The 21551-nt window shown below is 36.4% G+C and overlaps 1 protein-coding gene across 1 annotated transcript; it reads right to left on the reverse strand.

The window, feature by feature from the left end:
• Window positions 1–1677: 1677 nt before the first annotated feature.
• On the reverse strand, window positions 1678–10317 carry LOC115924810 (phospholipase A2 inhibitor-like). Its single transcript, XM_030987661.1, has 4 exons — window positions 9969–10317; window positions 8196–8834; window positions 2107–2406; window positions 1678–1748 (listed from the first exon to the last, which is right to left on the reverse strand). Exons 1-4 carry the CDS (start codon window positions 10315–10317, stop codon window positions 1678–1680), a joined length of 1359 nt encoding a protein of 452 aa, XP_030843521.1.
• Window positions 10318–21551: the final 11234 nt, after the last annotated feature.

A 21551-nucleotide genomic window follows, 5' to 3' on the forward strand; every position in this document is an offset into this window, starting at 1 on the left:
AGACTTAAACATTTTCAAATGGGCTTGTTTCTTAAATTCCATTAACTGTCATATGTGTATCACTGGTAGGTTTTAGAAGGATCAACCTTGCACGAATCGCGGCCCAGGGAATCTCGAAATAAACAGCACCCCTGCAAGGATTTGAATACTTTTCTTTAACTCTAGTTTCTTTACCCCATTGCTTACAATATCTGGCGCTTCTTCACCAGAAATATCATTTTCGTTGCTGACGTTCCTGATCAGCGGACATAGCTCCTCATCCGTCAGTGTGGCAAGGGTCCTTCCTCGAAGATGTATTGGTGTCCAACAGGTAAACGTGTTTTCGTTGGAACGCATGTACCATCTGTACAATGGACGCAGGGAACAGTCACAGCGCCAAGGATTGGGATCGAAAGACAGAGAGCGAGAGAGTTCCGGCAGGGTCAGAGGGGAAATATTGACAAGGTCATTGTGACCGAGCAGGATATTACAGTTGCCCATCTTTCCAAATGCTTCATGGCTGATGACATGAAGGTGATTGTCCTCGAGGTTTATTAAGATGAGCTGCATGTTGGATCTCAGTGCGTACATATGTATGATTGTGATGGCATTACCCTTGAGATTCAAATACGAGATTCTTGGTGTCAACTTGAAAGAATCTCGCTCCAGAAGGTTGATGTTATTAAATGACAGATCTAGTTTCGCAACATGCATCGCTTTAATTGATGGAATGGTGATAAAGGAGTTGTATCGTAGGAATAGTTCCCTGTCAAGTGCCAACGTGAGATTAAGTGGTTCGTTGCTGGCATCACGTCGATTGAAGAGGGTCACATTATCCATGTACAGCGAATGAAACATGTTCCTACTTTGGGAAAACAGTTGCTCAAAGGGTATGTAAGGAACCAGTGTGTGCGATATTGCCAGTGATACAAGTTTAGGGAGATTCAGGAATACGCTCTTTTCAACTACACTTATAGGGGGTCGTGAGCTGATCACAACCTTCGAATATGAACGAGGGTAGGTATGAAATCAAATTCGAATCGAGATATAAGTCCTTTATCCTACACGCCAAGTGGTCAGTAGTAGCGTTTGCCACGGAATGTTGCGCAAAAGGGACAATTCTCGTTAAGTTTTCGATTCTATTTTTTCGGGCATAAAGAAATCGAACGGTGGATGTATATGGTAAAACTAAAACTGGCAACAAATTTCCATCAAATACACATGTAATTGCTGTGTTCGAATTAAACTCGCAAGTATTCACGTTGGATATCTGGTTGTAACTCATATTCACAATAGATAATCTTGGTAAATGATCCAACATGTCAAATGTTGACAAATTGTTGTTTTGCAGCAAGACCTCAGTAAGAGCCAGACTGCCGTTCAATGTAATGTTAGTCAGCCCATTACTAGAAAGATCAATTGAAGTTAAGAATTTGAACTCCAGATCATTAAGAAAAACTTCTTGTATTTCATTATTTCTCAATTCGAGAATTATCAAATTTAAAAATTGCGATGAAGCTGGCAATTTAATTAATCTGTTATTATTCATCTTAAGTATTCTTAGATTATTACACCCCAGGAAAGCAGTTGGACTAACGTAAGCAATGTAGTTATCGAGAAATGAAACAATTTGCAAGTCAGTCAGATTCTGGAATCGTTCCACCCCAGATATCTTATTATGTTGAAGATATAGCACATTCAGTTGTTGAAAGGATGTGGGATTGTGTCGGTTGAATGCCAAAATATCGTTGTCATCCACTTCAAGGGTTCTTACATTTGGAAAAGATTTGAGAAAATTAAGATCACTGAGTCTATTCCCATTCAGTTTTAAAGTGAAGACTGAATCGATGACAGCATAGTCTTGACCCACCCCATCCGGACGCGCTGTTTCTAGTACGAAAATATTTGTAATATCATTGTACGCAACGTTAAGATATACGAGGCTTGGGAATATTGTCTTGTTTACTTCCAACGTACCATGAAGATTACAATGGGAAAGCGTTACATATTTAAGTCCGTCCATTATAGGTATGTGGGATACATCTTGTAAAGAATTGTTACTCAAGTCAAGGATCTCTAATGCGTCAGTGTTACCAAACCCAACAAGTGACTCGATGCAATTTCTACCTATCTTGAGCACTGTGAGGCTTTGACCAAGCCTGATCTTCGGAAGAGAGCTGGGTGGGTTGTTGTCAAGTGAGAGAGATTTGAGCTTATGTGGTATAACATGGGCAGCTCTTTGGATGAGGTTGTTTTGCAGATCTAGAAGCTGAAGGCGGGGGAGACCACTTAGATCTGGTAGAGACCTGATGAAGTTGTTTCTCATGGTGATCGTACGCACAGCATACGCTGTCTGGGACTCTGGTATGTCAAAAACCCTGATCCCGCATGAATCGGCAAATAGATCCGTGATGACAACACGACTGTCTACAAAAGATCTAATGAAATTAAGGGATAGGTCAAGGGAATCGAAACCCACAAAGGGAGAATCCTTGATAACCAATGACTGGATTAAATTTGATGCCGCGATCAAGGAGATCTTCGGGAGAAGGCTCATAAAACTCAGGTCAGTCAGGAGGTTGTTAGACAGGTACAACATGGTAAGAGCCGACACGTGCTGAAATGCATGTGGTTCAATAATAGATATGGCGTTGCGGTTTAGAATCAATCTTTGTAGGCTGGTCAGGTTTGGAAAGGATTCCGTCTGGATCATACGAATGTTATTTCTAGATAGATTGATTCCCCTAATTTCAAGAGATATGTTGGCAGTCGGAACCTCGGTAAGTAGTTGATTGCGACAGTTGACATAGGCAGATGAACATTTACATGATGTTGGACACTGCTCTCCTTCCGGTTCCACAAACGAGAATAACAGCATAAACACAAATACACACATGTAATTGCTAGTGTTACACTGAACTCGCTTTACTTCAGCACAGAATGCAGGGTTGGCCATTTTGAAATATGAAGTTTTCGTGTTTGAGATACTTGAACAAGGAAGGCGACTGCAGAAACGGGGGAAATGATAAATGTAGTACTCTGAAGACAGTTTTATCTAGAACTTCCAGATTTGTCCCTTATCTTTTATGCCTTCCTCGCGAAATACCCACGTAATTTCGTTTTCTTTTCTTTCTAGACAAATGATAAACATATCAAAAAAATTGTTTAACAGCTTGCATTGTGTCAGTGACACCAATAACTGACTTTAAAGAGTTTTATAGTTATTACTTCTTTGCCTGCGGATTTTTGAAAGATGAAGATAGATATATTTGCCAATTTTTAATGGACTTTATAAAAGCATAAATTAACTTTCATTATCGTTTAAAAGTGTACTAGCCTTTTATTAGTTGAATGACACCGATACATTGGGAGGGATGTTTTCATTAAGGCAGGTATTACGAAAAAAAGAGAGAAAACAGAATCAACAAAACCAAAACCAAAAAGTGTCTTTTAAGTCTTTGGCGGACATATTGGTAAATGCAGATTTAAGTTGCTTATAATAAGATCGGAAGAGGGTATTGAACCTCCCGAAGTCATTGACATTAAGAAAACATCCATCTCCACTCAGGTTTTGTCAAGTGTAGAACCTATCTATAAACGCCTACAGAGGCAAACTGTCTATTTCCTTTGTAAGAACTTTATAGAAAGGTTTTATTATAAAAACAGAAATAATAATAATAATAATAATGGGTTCTTGTATAGCGCTCATGTCAGTCAGATTTGTCCCTCCTGGCGCTCCCGATTATTACACCCATTTACCAATCGATATTATTGGAACAGCTGCCAAAATCAACACATTTGGTTTTAATTTGTTTATCAATCTTTGGTTTTCCATTTCTGCAATTTGTCAACAAACCAATATTATATTTTTTAATCATGACAGGGTAAATTATTTTATTCCTTATTCGTATCTTTTAAATAGTGTCAAATTACATGAAATTACATGACTTTTTTGTTATTGTAGGTGTTATGTAGTAGTAATGAATGTTTGTAAAGCGCTTAGAGACATTTGTATTAAGCGCTATATAAAACTTAAATATTATTATTATTTAAACCGCTCGTAGGTATCTCTGTTGCATGGTATGCATTTTGAACATTTCTGAAGTTCATTACAATCTGAAACATTGAGGATTTTTTTTTAGTTGTAGCCATTGTTTACGCTAGTTGCACAGCGCCCTCTTCAGGTTCCTGCGTACATACAATCTTTGGTTTATGTGTACAAAATATTTCGTTCCTCTGGTGCCATAATACGTGTACACAGAGCGGCAATATATATTTATATTATACTTGCAATTTATAAGTTTTTGCATCGTGCTTTTTTGTGCTTTTCATGTTAAGAAAATTGGATGTTAATAGCAGACCTTCTGTGAGCAGTTATTTAGTCAATATGTTTGTTTTCTTTTCCCGGCATCCATGAGACTCACTTCAAACTTTATCGTATAATATTCACCGTTTGTTCAATGTTGTCTTTGCCAAATACTACCACTACCACTACTACTACTACTACTACTACTACTTCTACTACTACTGCTATTACTACTACTTCTACTACTACTACTACTACAAGAACTGCTGCTGCTTCTGCTACTACTACTACTACTACTGCTGCTGCTGCTGCTACAACTACCACTACTACTACTACTACTACTACTACTAATAGTAAAAATAAATTGAACAATTTCATGTCATGGTTCTAGGGCGATAGGGATGGCCCGTTTGTCTGTTTGAATTTGTCAGCGTAGCTTGCAGGTTTTTTTTTCTTCTGTATACTCGGTACAAATTTAAGTTATATGGAATAAGTAGATTTCATATCCTAGATTTCGTTGCCTTCAATAGTATGAAGGTGATTAAAGGTACTATGTCCCATTTACAGACCAAAATAAATGACAAGGTTTAATTCCAACGGTATTTGAAAGACAGTACTAATTTAGAACTTCCCTCGAAACGAAAGGGCTTGAAAATGGCTTTTTGTGGGAAAAAAACGACCATTATATGTCGAATCGACTTAAGTGATTGCAATCACCTAAGTAATAGTCTGATTTTCAGACCCTTTTACTGGATGGTCGCACGTTGGGTGCTGCATAAAGATTCAATAAGTTTAACTTTAACCATATACACGTACTGAGTTATTGATGTAGACAAATGCTCATGTACCTGTTACAGCTCAGTTTATGTATGCTATTACCCGCAAAGAAGAAACATGTCAGTCAGTCATCCAATAGTGTCTGGCAGTGAAGTCTAAAAGGTAAACGGGTTTCCTTCTCTAGTCTGAATACTAGGACACTGCTAATGTTTACATTTTACAGATAGGACTTACATGACATATTCAGAACTCCCGGCTACAAAGTTTTACATAATTTGATGTAGACTGCAAAAGGGACATTGTACCTTTAAGGTACCCATGATTTACGGGGCAAATATGTATAACAGTTGAATATAGGTGCGATTTGAAAGGCACATTAAATTTGTGTGTGGGGTGTGTGTGTGTGTGTGTGTGTGTTTGTGTGTATATTGGGTTTTTACAGACGTGTATCAATCAGATATGATTGTTGACACTAGCATAAGTATATATATAAAAACAAAACTACAACCGCTATGTAACATTTTCTTCAAATGAACATGTTATATTTTCAAAACTTATATCACCTTTATTACAAGACATATTATATATGATAAAGCACACAAAATATTTGAAGTAATGAAGCTATGAAATAAATTAATTAGGCCTATATCAAATGAAACAACATTAAATATCAATCAGCTCCAATTATATCATGGAATTTGCCTTGAGCAAAGCATCATGATATAGGGTAGGTGTTGGAAATTAGAGACCCTTAAGCACATTTGCATAATTTACATAAACATGGAAAATGTTACACATACAGAAAGTTTTTTTTTCTCTTCAGTTACTTCTTCTCTTTATTTGGTAACAAAATTGTGGTCATGATGTAACTGATTAATAAGATATCAATGATTAATGACGCCATCACCAAAAGTCTCTCATTACCTACATGTGTAGGTAATAAGGGATAGTTACAAATCAAGGCATTTTAAATATATTTTGAATGAAAATGGAATTGTTATAATTAGTTCAAACACTTTTTGAAAGAGATACATGCAGCAAATAAACTTACTGTAATTTTAAGACAATTTTAAAACAATGTGGCCAAAAATATTTCCGTAGCTTTTTATTTACAGTAATAAAGGTGCTTTAAATTATGTTTAAATACTTTCAGAATAATGTTCTGGCAATGTGAATTTTACATTGAACAAACTTACAGCATAGAAACAACTTCTTAAAAACTTTTTAAATGCATTCAAATTAGAATGGTGACACGAACCACCAAATATGTTTTATGGTAGTCTTTCAACATGAAATAAACAACTGGAGGAAAGTAGGCCCCCATCTTGAACCTGGTGTCCCCAATTGCCTACACACGTTTCTGATCAGACACCATTCATTATGTGCATTGCAACACCCAATCACAACACACAATGGCCATAAGTTTTGTTTGCTGGTTGGCACACTTCATAAACTTCCTTTTAAAACTACTTTTTAAGAGCCACCCCTGAATTTCTGCATACACCACAACATTTAGGGAAAAATTATGTTTTTATATAAGATCAACATTGCTTATCTTGGTCAATTTTGCCAATTTTCTCGGAGAGAGAACGCATTGTAGTCTTCGAAATGAATTGGATATATGCAGTAGTATAATTGTTAAATGCCACATATGGCAGAATAGCAATATTGGAGCCAACACAGACAGACAGTGATGGGTTCAAGCTTAGTGGTCTCCAATTCCCTACGGTCTCCAATTCCCTACACCTAACCCACATAATATATGCATTTAAAATCCAATAACATTTTTTTCTTTGTATTGTTTTTTTTTTGTATTTAAAATTATTTCAAATTGCCGTGCATGGATAAATGAACGATGCTTGATGAATAACAAAAAAAATAGCGAAGGCGCAACATCTATATGGATTACAACGGTATCAATAACCTTGGTGCGAGTCAACAACAATTCAACTGCTGTTCGGTTCGGATTTAAGAAAAAAGAGATAAATAATCAGCCTAGTATAGTTCAGGAGGAGACCATTTTATTACCTGAAATTATTTACAGAAAACGTAGTAGGTCCATGGTTTGGGCAAATAATAAAATAAGTTGTGAACTTTCTCTTTCTTCTCATGTTGGAAAGGCATACACTAGAAGAAACATCCCATGAAAAGGATTACTCATAAAATCCCCTCATATCTCAAATAATTATGATGAGAAATAGGATAAAAATTGTGAGCAAAGTTTCTTGAGACATGTATGTAAGTCTTTATATTCATTTCAGTGTGCAGTACATGTGACTTCAATTTCTTTCAATTTTGACTATTCTAATACCTAGAACAGCTTACAAACATGAATTCTTACTGTACTACTTAATCAATCTTTCCCAATAAGTGCCACAAGTTTTCTTTCACAATTAATTTAGATGAAGAGTACTCAATAACATTTATAAACATTAACGACATTAAACAAAAAGCTAAAAGGCTAGATCAATGTACATGTTATTATTTACATTGATCTACATTTGCCACACACAACCCAGGTGATGTAAATGGGTACCTGGCAGGAATTAATTCCTTGAAATGCTGGAGCGCTGTATACGGCAGCTAGGCTAAAGCCGGGGTAATAATAAATGCGCCTCGAAAAAGAATTTCTAGATAGACGGCGCTTTAGAAATGCCTATTATTATTACAACTATTATTTCCATTTTCCCCTCCACTACAGGTAAATTACAGATTTTCTACTGAAAAATTCATTGTCAAGAACAACATTTGTTAAAAAGTATGCATCAAGTTTGAATATGTTAGTAAACCATTTTTTTCACGAGAGGCTGCAGCAGCTAGATCAAGAACTGAGTTTTTGTATTTGTATCTTGAAAATTATTTTCACATGCACCCTTTCCCTACGACATACTCTATCTTGAAGGTTAAAGAAAGCACACGATACCGAGGTACAAGAAGACTTTCAATAAGGCTTGTTTCTTGAATTTCATTAACCGTCATATTTGTATCACTGGTAGGTTTTAGAAGGATCAACCTTGCACGAATCGCGGCCCAGGGAATCTCGAAATAAACAGCACCCCTGCAAGGATTTGAATACTTTTCTTTAACTCTAGTTTCTTTACCCCATTGCTTAGAATATCTGGCGCTTCTTCACCAGAAATATCATTTTCGTTGCTGACGTTCCTGATCAGCGGACATAGCTCCTCATCCGTCAGTGTGGCAAGGGTCCTTCCTCGAAGATGTATTGGTGTCCAACAGGTCAACGTGTTTTCGTTGGAACGCATGTACCATCTGTACAATGGATGCAGGGAACAGTCACAGCGCCAAGGATTGGGATCGAAAGAAATGGAACGAGAGACTTCTGGCAGGGTCAGGGGTGAGATATTGACAAGGTCATTGTTACCGAGCAGGAAATCAAAGTGGCCCATCTTCACAAGTGCTTCATGGCCGATGACCTGAAGGTGATTGTCCTCGAGGTTTACCAAGACAAGGTGCATGTTGAATCTCAGTGCATGCATTTGTATGCTTGTGATGGCATTACCCTTGAGATTCAAATACGAGATTCTTGGTGTCAACTTGAAAGAATCTCGCTCCAGAAGGTTGATGTTATTAAATGACAGATCTAGTTCCGCAACATGCATCGCTTTAATTGATGGAATGGTGATAAAGGAGTTGTATCGTAGGAATAGTTCCCTGTCAAGTGCCAACGTGAGATTAAGTGGTTCGTTGCTGGCATCACGTCGATGGAAGAGGGTCACATTATCCATGTACAGCGAATGAAACATGCTCTTACCTTGCCGGGAGAGCAATTGTTCAAAGGGCATGTAAGGAATTAGTGTGTGCGATATTGCCAGTGATACAAGTTGAGGGAGATTCAGGAATACGCTCATCTCAACTACACTGATAGGATTATCAGACAAGGAGAGGGTCATGAGCTGATCACAACCTTCGAATATGAACGAGGGTAGGTATGAAATCAAATTCGAATCGAGATATAAGTTCTTTATCCTACACGCCAAGTGGTCAGTAGTAGCGTTTGCCACGGAATGTTGCGCAAAAGGGACAATTCTCGTTAAGTTTTCGATTCTATTTTTTCGGGCATAAAGAAATCGAACGGTGGATGTATATGGTAAAACTAAAACTGGCAACAAATTTCCATCAAATACACATGTAATTGCTGTGTTCGAATTAAACTCGCAAGTATTCACGTTGGATATCTGGTTGTAACTCATATTCACAATAGATAATCTTGGTAAGTGATCCAACATGTCAAATGTTGACAAATTGTTGTTTTGCAGCAGGACCTCGGTAAGAGCCAGACCGCCGTTTAACGTAATGTTAGTCAACCCATTACTAGAAAGATCAATTGAAGTTAAGAATTTGAACTCTAGATTATTAAGAAAAACTTCTTTTATTTCATTATTTCTCACGTGGAGACTAACAAAGTTTGAAAATATTTGTGTCAATGCTGGCAATTTAACTAGTCTGTTATCATTCAACACAAGTATTCCTAGATTATTACACCCCAGGAAAGCCGTTGGACTAACGTAAGTAATATAGTTATCGAGAAATGAAACAATATGCAAGTCAGTCAGATTCTGGAATTGTTCCACCTCAGATATCTTATTATGTTGAAGATATAGCACATGCAGTTGTTGAAAGGATGTGGGATTGTGTCGGTTGAATGCCAAAATATCGTTGTCATCCACTTCAAGGGTTCTTACATTTGGAAAAGATTTGAGAAAATTAAGATCACTGAGTCTATTCCCACTCAGTTTTAAAGTGAAGACTGAATTGATGACAGCATAGTTTTGACTTATCCCATCTGGACGCTTTGTTTCTAGTACGGAAATATTTGTAATATCATTGTATGCAACGTTAAGATATACGAGGCTTGGGAATATTGTCTTGTTTACTTCCAACGTACCATGAAGATTACAATGGGAAAGCGTTACATATTTAAGTCCGTCCATTATAGGTATGTGGGATACATCTTGTAAAGAATTGTTACTCAAGTCAAGGATCTCTAATGCGTTAGTGTCACCAAACCCAACAAGTGACTCGATGCGATTTCTACCTATCTTGAGCACTGTGAGGCTTTGACCAAGCCTGATCTTCGGAAGAGAGCTGGGTGAGTTGTTGTCAAGTGACAGAGATTTGAGCTTGTGTGGTATAACATGGGCAGCTCTTTGGATGAGGTTGTTTTGCAGATCTAGAAGCTGAAGGCGGGGGAGACCACTTAGATCTGGAAGAGACCTGATGAAGTTGTTTCTCATGGTGATCGTACGCACAGCATACGCTGTCTGGGATTCTGGTATGTCAAAAACCCTGATCCCGCATGAATCGGCAGATAGATCAGTGATGACAACACAACTGTCTGCAAAAGATCTAATGAAATTAAAGGATATGTCAAGGGAATCGAAAACCACAAAGGGAGAATCCTTGATAGCCAATGACTGGATTAAATTTGAAATCGCGATCAAGAAGATCTTCGGGAGGAGGCTCATGAAACTCACGTCAGTCATGAGATTGTTAGACAGGTATAGAATGGTGAGAGCCGACATGTGCTGAAATGCAAGTGGTTCAATAATAGATATGGCGTTGCGGTTTAGAATCAATCTTTGTAGGCTGGTCAGGTTTGGAAAGGATTCCGTCTGGATCATACGAATGTTATTTTTAGATAGATCAATTCCCCTAGTTCCAAGAGATATGTTGGCAGTCGGAACCTCGGTAAGTAGTTGATTGCGACAGTAGACATAGGCAGATGCACATTTACATGATGTTGGACACTGCTCTTCTTCCGGTTCCACAAACGAGAATAACAGCATAAACACAAATACACACATGTACTTGCTGTTACACTGAACTCGCTTTTCTTCTGCACAGAATGCCATTTTGAAATATGCAGGTTTCGTGTCTGAAATACTTGACCAAGAATGGCGACTGCAGAAACAAACGGGGGAAATGAAAAATGTAGCACTCTGAAGACAGTTTTATTTAGAACTTCCAGATTTGTCCCTTATGTTAAAGCTCTTCATGTGAAATACGCGCGGATTTTTTAATATTTCTTGGCTAGTCAAATTTATTTTAACTTTTTTTTTTTTTTTTACCAGCTTGCATTGTGTCAATGACACCAATAATTTACTTAAAAGAGCAATGTGGTATTGCTTCTTCGCCTGCGGATTTTCAAAAAATAAAGATCGAGATACTTTCCAATTTATCGCGAACTTTATAAAGGCTGAAATTAATCTTCATTATCGTTTAAAAGTGTATTAGCCTTTTATTAGATGAATGGCACCGACAAATTGTGAGAGGGGGTAATAGTATGTTTGTAAAGCGCTTAGAGACATTTGTATTAAGCGCTATATAAAAGTTAAATATTATTATTATATTATTATTTATTAAGGCAGGTATTACGAAGGAAGAGAAAAAATAGAATCAACAAAACCAAAACCAAAAAGTGTCTTTTAAAGTTTAGCGGACATATTGGTGCATGCAGATTTAAGTTGCTCATAAGCGGATCGGGAGAGGGTAGTGAACCTCCCGAAGTCATTGACATTAAGAACACATCCATCTCCACTCTGTTTTTATCAAGAATAGTATAATGACTCAATATATGTATACGTAAATAAAGAAAAAAAAATGTTGTAGGCCTATACGTCACATGCCTATAGGGGTAAATTTCTGTTTCCTTTGTGCGACCTTAATAGACAGATTCGATTTGAAAACAGTACCGCTAAAAATTCTAGAACACCTGCCAAAGTCGACACATTTGCTTTTAATTTGTTTATCAATCTTTGGTTCTCCATTTATCTCCAGTTCAAATACGGATTGAATACAAAATCCTAACGGTTGTCTTTAAAGGTACTATGTCCCATTTGCAGGCCAAAAAAATGAAATGGTTAAATTCCAACGGCATTTGAAAGATAATACTAATTTAGAACTTCCCTAAAAAGAAGGGGGCTTGAAAATGTCTGTTAGTACGAGAATAATGACTATTAGTTGTCGAATCGACTAAGGAGCTATAGAGCCAATAGGTAATAGTCTTGATATTCAGACCATTGTACCGAATGGCTGTACGTTTTATGCTGCACAAAGATTCAATCAGTTTAATTTTAGCCTTTACAAGAAGTGGGTTATTGATGTAGACAAATGCTCATGTACCCTTTACATCTCATTTTATGTATGTTTTTACCAAAGAAAAAAAACCAGTCAGTTACTCAATAGTGTCTGATAGTGAAGTCTAGCAAGTAAACGGATTTTCTTGCATAATTTGAATATGATGAGACTGTTAACATTTAAATTTCACAGATAGGACTAACATGGCATATTCACAATTCCTGCAAAGTTCTACAGAATTGGAGGTTGGCTGCAAAAGGGACATAGTATCTTTAAGGCACTCCACAACACTACACCTGAGTACACTGCAAAAACCAGAGTGTTAAAATTAACACCAAATGTGTTCAATTTAACTCTTTCTTGGTATCCAAATCGGACAACTCCTCTGATGTTACTTAACACCATTTTCTGGAAATAGATCATTTCAATTCCACTTTTGGTGTTAATATTTGACAACTCCTACTGGTGTAGATTAACACCAATATCTGGAATCATAACACATTCAATTCCACTCTTGGTGGTAATATTTGACAACTCCTACTGGTGTAGATTAACAACAATATCTGGAATCATAACAAATTCAATTCCACTTTTGGTGTTTATATTCTTGTTGATCCAATGGTCCCACATTCCATATTTCCTATTATCGACCATTATCGACCAGGGTAGAAGAACCAATGGTAAACTGATAATTCATAATCGATGTTGGCAACTGTCCACCAATAGGTAAATCTCCATTGCATTATTAACTCCATCACATATATCATTTGAAGTAATTTCAAGATTAACATTTAAATGATATAGGCTGGTACACGAATTTACAATAAATATGCATGTTGTTTCTTGGTTAGTAGTAATCTTATAATCAATATATCTATTGCTAAAACGTTAATGTAATTGTAACAAGATCGGACAAATAATCTATTGGTCAATAATTGCCAAAGGAAAATACAAATCACAAAATTGATATGCATTGTCATAATTTGCTTAACAAATCATTATAAATGTATTCTTCTGTGAACACGTGTAAAGTAATCATTAAGCGCGCGTACACTTTGTGAAAACTTATTCGACCAATCAACCACCTTAAACGAAATCACGTGATGAAACTTTCAACACCGAGCATAAAACAGCACTATGTTACTTAACACCAAGTAATTATTAATGCATGCTTAAATCTGACCGGCGTTAAAAATAACACCAATGGTGTCAAAAAAATTCAATACCATACTGGTGTTAGAAATTTAACCCCCCCCCCCCTGTTTTTGCAGTGTACCTGAAAGATCTCCTCACCATAAAGCAATCCCATTACTCATTCCGTTCTTCTGCCTCTAACATCCTAGAAGTCCCCAGAACCAGAACCACCCATTATGGGGACCGTGCATTTGTGCATGCTGCACCAGTCTTCTGGAACAAGCTGCCAAGTGCCATTCGAAACATTCAATGCCTGGAAACCTTTCAGAAACATGTTAAACCAGTTTTATTTACTGAGAGTTATAAATGTTTTTGAGTAAGTTATAAGAAAAGTGCGCTTCATAAATATTTGTTATTATTATTATCATTATTATTATTTATACAAGTTGTCACCATACAAATGTTATATTATTTTGTTGAATCATAACAGGGTATATTATTGCATTCCGTATTGCTATGTTTAGCGTCAAATTACATGAAAGTCACGGATCAGGGATTATTTTTTTTATTGTAGATTTTATGTCTTCGTTGTACCGTTCTCGAAAATAATCCTCGTCTGAATTCAGTTTCCCCCTCACGCGCGTTGCGCGGAAGCTCTTAAGTTTCATTAAATCGTTAGAGAAAGAAGAAGATTCGTTGTTCCGTTCACGACTCTCAATCCTCGTCTGAATTCAGTTTTCCCCCTCCCGCGCGAAGCGCGGAAGTTTTTACGTTTCATTAAATCATTAGAGAAAGAAGACGATTTGTTGTATTGTTCTCGACTCTAAATCCTTGTCTAAATTCAGTCCCCCCCCCCCCCTCTCCTGCGCGAAGCGCGGAAGCTTTGGCGTTTCATTCAATTATTAGAGAAAGAAGAAGATTCATTGTACCGTTCTCGAAAATAATCCTCGTCTGAATTCAGATTTCCCCCTCCCGCGCGAAGCGTGGAAGTTCTTACGTTTCATTAAATCATTAGAGAAAGAAGACGATTTGTATTACAATTCTCGACTCTTAATGCTTGTCTGAATTTAGTTTTTCCCGCTCCTTCGCGAAGCTGGAAGCTTTGACGTTTCATTAAAACTATTAGAGAACGAAGACTATTCGCTGTACCGTGCTCGACTCTTAAAGGTTAAGACCAGTATTGGAAACGCCCCAATTTCAAAAAATGAAATGGAAGCTCTTATTACCAATCATGTGAAAGAATATGTTTTGACTTATACATGATGATAACAATTTTGCCGGGAAACCGCCTACTAATTGATATATTTGGTAAATTAGTTTATCTATTGGTGTGTGAGAGATATAACGCATGTGTCGCTCACGTGTGCGTAGTCCCATATACTTCTTTCTGTGTACAGTGCTTATAACTTTATGAAGACTGGGCCAAATTTATTATCATTTTGATGATTCCAGAACCTTGCAGTACACACCATACTTATATGCTAGATGATCAACCTTTTCTGATCGATTCCACAACGTTTCTTTCACAATGCAATCGCATGACCATATTAAAACTGGTCTTTATCTTTAATCCTTATGTGAATTTCAAAAATGTTCTTGTCTGCTCATTTTTTTTTCCCACGTCCTTTTTCTTTTCTCTTCTCTCTTTTTTATGCCGGCGTTTTCGGGAGACTGCCACCACCGCTCCCTCCCCCCCCCCCCCCTGGCTACACGCCTGCGGTCAGATGAACATAATTGTTCGCCCCGGAAGATCAGGGGTTTAAGGCAATAAATTACGGTCAGATAATCATTCAGGGACCCGCCTTAAGGCCCTGGTAGGGTCGAGAGGGCATAGCTCCCGGAAGCTCAGGGGTTTTAGGCGTTTGATTACGGTTAGATGAGCATATTTTGATACCTTATTGTGACACTGGCAGGACACTAATTGGCGTGAGGTCCAGCGGGCGGAGCCCCCAAAAGCTCAGGGGCTTTAGGCATTAAATTACCGTCAGATTAGCAACTTAGGGTCCACCTTAGGGCCCTAGGCGGGGTCCAGGGGGCAGAGCCCCGGAATTTCAGGGGTTTTAGGCATTTAATCACGGTCAGATGAGCGTATTTTGATACCTCATTATTTTGTGACAATGGCAGTTAATTATTCTTTCTTTCTTGGTCTCTTTCTTTCGATTTCTCTTTAATTTTATTTTCCTAAATTGTGGGGAGGGGGGGGGGGGAGAGGGAGCTCGAGGCTCCTGTTTCCCGCCGTTTCGCGGGCCCTGAAATGTAGGCATTTCAAGAAGCATATTTCTTGCCTGGCTGTAAATTTAGGAATTTGTCATTTTCCAACAAACGCATACACAATTACCCATACTAAAAAAGTGAGGTAAAATCTCGGAAAATGATGTCATGTCAGCAGTATTTGTAAACCACCGTTATGAAATTAGAAATAAACCACTTTTGAATTGTTTTTCCCCCAAGCCCCCCCCCCCCCTCCCTTACCCTATAAGCACGATAGCTCAGTTGGTAGAGCAGTGGTCTCGTAATCCGGTGACCCGGGTTCGAAACCAAGTCGATGCGCTAGTGCCCTTTGGAAAGGCATTAATCCTTATTACCAGGTCCCTCGGAGAAGACCTAAAGCCGTCGGCCGCCTGGTTGATTACTTTCAAGCATTTATGCTTCTTAGCAGTCAGGTAAAATAACCAACAATGACCAATACCGACTACTCCAATTTACTTCGGAAACTTATTTTTGACTATATTCTAGTGCGTTTGGGTGATGAGGTGTACATACTCAGAGTTATTATTAACGTTGAAATGTTTACAAGGAAACACTCTTTTGACATTTGGAGTGGACTTTAAAAAATTATTATCATTATTATTATTATAAAATACAGCTTTTATTAAAATTGAAGGAGTTTAATAAAAGAAACTTGTACAAATTTGTCTATGCAATGTATATATACACATAATTATAACGTTATTAATGTTCAACTGCTTATGAAAAGAACTTGGTTCATAATTTTGACGGCATTTCAATATTCAGTATATGGTTTGTAGGATGTAAATGTATACGTTTAGATATATTTTTATAGTTGAAGCAGAAAGATAGTTGGTTCAGAGATTTAGCGAAATTGTAGTGTATATTGTCTATGAAATGTAAATATTTTGCGATACTGATCTGATGCATTTTCTGCCCTAGCTTACTGATTATTGCAAAGTACCATCTCATGGTCAACTGGCCAACGGTGCGTAACCCAATACATAATTGCCATTTCGCAGACAGATCGAGAACGCGATGCGATATTTACCAATAGCGCAGCTAGGTAAGCAGCGAGTTACAGGACCATACTGCGACAGCTGACCTGATATGGAGCTAGAGGTGATTTTGCAATAGTGCTTCTAGTACAGTATTGCTTTAATGATAAAATGGTCAAAAAGAAAGTTTGCCCTTCTGTGTATGTACTAAACCAATTTCGTAAAGTTCAACTGTTCAGAAATAATTAGTTGAACTGGATTGACTTTTTAATTAGAAAGAGAGCTGATTTAGAGTTCATTTAATTGTTAGTGGAATTTAAAATTAAAGACTTGTTTGTACCTGAGCTTTTAGAATATTCTTTCATTTCGAAAATCAATGATAAACGTTTATTTTCTGTTTGAAATAAACGTATTCTTGTAATGTTGACTGATTTTCATTTTGTTTTGTTTTATTCTTATGTTGTGATAATATCTATAATAAAGTTTTAAAAAAATGGCAATGCTATCATCAGTATAGAAATAAATATCGAGGTACCACATGGCCATATATACACAAATTGCGTAAAGGGACATCTGTACTCTGAATATTTAAAAAGAAAATGTCATGGCATACATTCAAGAGAACAATCATACCCTGACGGGAGAGAAGGATTGAGAATATTTTTCATGATATGTTTTATTGGATGTTATAAAATTGGTTCAAGAATGTAGTCAATGAAAGCGTCGAAATGGATCAAGCGTGCGTGCATTAATGTTTACCATATGCACGGAGAGTACACTAGTGGTGATAACAACTGTCAATTTCACGACTTTATACTCATATTGTAAACCCATCTTATAAAAACAAATAATACATGTCTTTAGCTCGTGCATTCGTGATATACATTGCATTTGGTTAGATTACAATAAGACGGACAATGTAACTAATACACTCGCAAGCATGTACTATTTGTATAAGAAAGAGTGATGGACAGCGATTCATGGTCAGCGTATAATTTGTCACACATCATCAAATGCATACAACGGATTATTATCCACTCTCTTCAAACGTGTACATCAAGTTTGAGAAATACCTATTTAATGTGAATCGCTGCACTTTCAGAAACACACAAGGCACACAAACACGTATCTTCGCCCACTCATACACATCATCATTTACACGCACTAAAACTCATACAAATGCGCGTGCACAATCACCAACAACCACACGCACACGCCCACTCACGCGCACACAAACACCTTCACCAACGTCTAAAGAACATCCGCGCACACGCCCAAACACAAGTACTCAACAAAATCCACAGAAACTTTCGCATTTTGGTACGCATCAACACCAGAACCCATACGAGAAATGAATGATTAGTATTTAGATAAGTGTAATTCATTGAAATCGTGAGAGCACAATATTCATCCGTAATCATCTATTCTTCCAGTCAGTTGATATTACAGCACAACCTGTTATTACTATGGAAACGGACGTTTTTTCAATATTTTGTATTTTAGTTAATTGATGATATCGACCATACAAATCTCTCTGATAACGAGTCTGTAAACATTATGAATTTTGTATTTGTCCTTTTACCTGCTCGTTTAATGATATCATTTAAATAGTTTTTAGACCCACTTCTTGAAATGTATTCATACGCACACGCACCACTCTTACAGAATATTTTAATGGTGATTTTATTCATCATGAAATATGATATTTCACATTGCTTCAGCTATTTTAAAGATATAGGTGAGTACTATAGTCATACAGTTACATTGCAAAAAAATTATGTTTGACATAAGACTGTGTCCTGTGTAAGTTTTGGAATAATCAAAGTGAAAACAAGTGACTAAATTTAAATGACCGTCGAACACACTCCACAAAGAAATAGGTATATGGAATAGTTGGAAAATACAGCTATTTCTAGTTCTATTTCGAATGATGGAGCATTTTCAGAGCAATCATTTTTATGAGATATATTACTATAATATTCCTCCAAACCGACATACATAGAACGAGAGAGACAATAAATATTTCTTTCCTTTACCAGAAATCAATCTTCTCTTTAAAGCCCGTCTGCACTAGTTTGGCCAGGAGGGATTAAACCATCCAGCATGGTCACTGACAGGTGGTTATTTCATCAAATCAGCTCTCAATTAAAATAAGAAAAGGGAGATCATCATGATTGGGGACCAGCGGTCACCAATTGGGCATTATTTGCTATATAGAAGGCGCAAGTAGCTACAAGTAGTGCAGTCCCGCTTTAACGAGATTTGGATACAGACCATTTTCCCTCATAGAAGCTTTTCAAAAAAAAAAAAAAATGCAATAACAATTTAATATCTTGGTATATTTCATCCTTTATATAGTGAGTCAAGCAAGTAGAAAACCAGAAAATCCTGTATCCTACAATTTATGAAAGACAATACCATCAACACCTAACTAAGTCATATGGTATATCTCTATAAAAACAAGATATTTGTAATAATTTTTTTTTAATTTACTACGCTATAATATATTCAATGTATATTCAATACTCAAAGTTGACACTAGCATAAGTATATATAAAAACAAAACTACAACCGCTATGTAACATTTTCTTCATATGAACATGTTATATTTTCAAAACTTATATCACCTTTATTACAAGACACATTATATATGATAAAGCACACAAAATATTTTAAAGTAATGAAGCTATGAAATAACTTAATTAGGCCTATATCAAATGAAACAACATTAAATATCAATCAGCTCTAATTATATCATGGAATTTGCCTTGAGCAAAGCATCATCATAATAGGGTAGGTGTTGGAAATTAGAGACCCTAAGCACATTTGCATAAATTACATAAACATGAAAAATGTTACACATACAGAAAGATTTGTATTCTCTTCAGTAACGTCTTCTCTTTATTTGGCAACAAAATTGTGGTCATAATGTAACTGATTAATAAGATATCAATGATTAATGACGCCATCACCAAAAGTCTCTCATTACCTACATGTGTAGGTAATAAGGGATAGTTACAAATCAAGGCATTTTAAATATATTTTGAATGAAAATGGAATTGTTATAATTAGTTCAAACACTTTTTGAAAGAGATACATGCAGCAAATAAACTTACTGTAATTTTAAGACAATTTTAAAACAATGTGGCCAAAAATATTTCTGTAGCTTTTTGTTTACAGTAATAAAGGTGCTTTAAATTATGTTTAAATACTTTCAGAATAATTTTCTGGCAATGTGAATTTTACATTGAACAAACTTACAGCATAGAAACAACTTCTTAAAATGAAATGCATTCAAATTAGAATGGTGACACGAACCACCAAATATGTTTTATGGTAGTCTTTCAACATGAAATAAACAACTGGAGGAAAGTAGGCCCCCATTTTGACCTGGTGTCCCCGATTGCCTACACACGTTTCTGATCAGACACCATTCATAATGTGCATTGCAACACCCAATCACAACACACAATGGCCATAGGTTTTATGTGCTGGTTGGCACACTTCATAAACTTCCTTTTAAAACTAATTTTTAAGAGCCACCCCTAAATTTCTGCATACACCACAACATTCAGGAAAAATTGTGTTTTTATATAATATCAACATTGCTTATCTTGGTCAATTTTGCCAATTTTCTCGGAGAAAGAACGCATTGTAGTCTTCGAAATGAATTGGATATATGCAGTAGTATAATTGTTAAAGGCCACATATGGCGCTATAGCAATATTGGAGCCAACACAGACAGACAGTGATTGGTTCAAGATTATTGGTCTCCAATTCCCTACACCCAACCCACATAATATGCATTTAAAATCCAATTACATTTTTATCTTTGTATTTAGTTTTTTTTGTATTTAAATTATTTCAAATTGCCGTGCATGGATAAATGAACGATGCTTGATGAATAAAAAAAATAGCGAAGACGCAACATCTATATGGATTACAACCGTATCAATAACCTTGGTGCGAGTCAACAACAATTCAACTGCAGTTCGGTTCGGATTTAAGAAAAAAGAGATAAATAATCAGCCTAGTATAGTTCAGAAGAGACCATTTTATTACCTGAAATTATTTACAGAAAACGTAGTAGGTCCATGGTTTGGGCAAATAATAAAATAAGTTGTGAAATTTCTCTTTCTTCTCATGTTGGAAAGGCATACACTAGAAGAAACATCCCATGAAAAGGATTACTCATAAAATCCCCTCATATCTCAAATAATTATGATGAGAAATAGGATAAAAATTGTGAGCAAAGTTTCTTGAGACATGTATGTAGGTCTTTATATTCATTTCAGTGTGCAGTACATGTGACTTCAATTTCTTTCAATTTACTATTCTAATACCTAGAACAGCTTACAAACATGAATTCTTACTGTACTACTTAATCAATCTTTCCCAATAAGTGCCACAAGTTTTCTTTCACAATTAATTTAGATGAAGAGTACTCAATAACATTTATAACATTAACGACATTAAACAAAAAGCTAAAAGGCTAGATCAATGTACATGTTATTATTTACATTGATCTACATTTGCCACACTCAACCCAGGTGATGTAAATGGGTACCTGGGAGGAATTAATTCCTTGAAATGCTGGAGCGCTGTATACGGCAGCAAGGCTAAAGCCGGGGTAATAATAAATGCGCCTCGAAATAGAATTTCTAGATAGATAGAAATGCCTATTATTATTACAATTATTATTTCCATTTTCCCCTCCACTACAGGTAAACTACAGATTTTCTACTGAAAAATTCATTGTCAAGAGCAACATTTGTTAAAAAGTATGCATCAAGTTTGAATATGTTAGTAAACCATTTTTTCACGAGAGGCTGCAGCAGCTAGATCAAGAACTGAGTTTTTGTATTTGTATCTTGAAAATTATTTTCACATGCAACCTTTCCCTACGACATACTCTATCTTGAAGGTTAAAGATAGCACACGATACCGAGGTACAAGAAGACTTTCAATTAGGCTTGTTTCTTGAATTCCATTAACCGTCATATTTGTATCACTGGTAGGTTTTAGAAGGA

The sequence above is a fragment of the Strongylocentrotus purpuratus genome, unplaced genomic scaffold, assembly GCF_000002235.5.
Source record: "Strongylocentrotus purpuratus isolate Spur 01 unplaced genomic scaffold, Spur_5.0 spur5_scaffold_16, whole genome shotgun sequence".
Taxonomy (NCBI): domain Eukaryota; kingdom Metazoa; phylum Echinodermata; class Echinoidea; order Camarodonta; family Strongylocentrotidae; genus Strongylocentrotus; species Strongylocentrotus purpuratus.

Bases quoted from the DNA above. Each gene is read 5' to 3' on its own strand.
- LOC115924810 (XM_030987661.1), bottom strand. From the start codon at position 10,317: ATGAGAAACAACTTCATCAGGTCTCTTCCAGATCTAAGTGGTCTCCCC. The intron at 2,407-8,195 runs GTGAAGAAGCGC...GATCTTTTGTAG, and splicing joins CAACGAAAATGATATTTCTG to ACAGTCGTGTTGTCATCACG. The intron at 1,749-2,106 runs GTAGAAATTGCA...TCCAAATGTAAG, and splicing joins CCTCACAGTGCTCAAGATAG to AACCCTTGAAGTGGATGACA.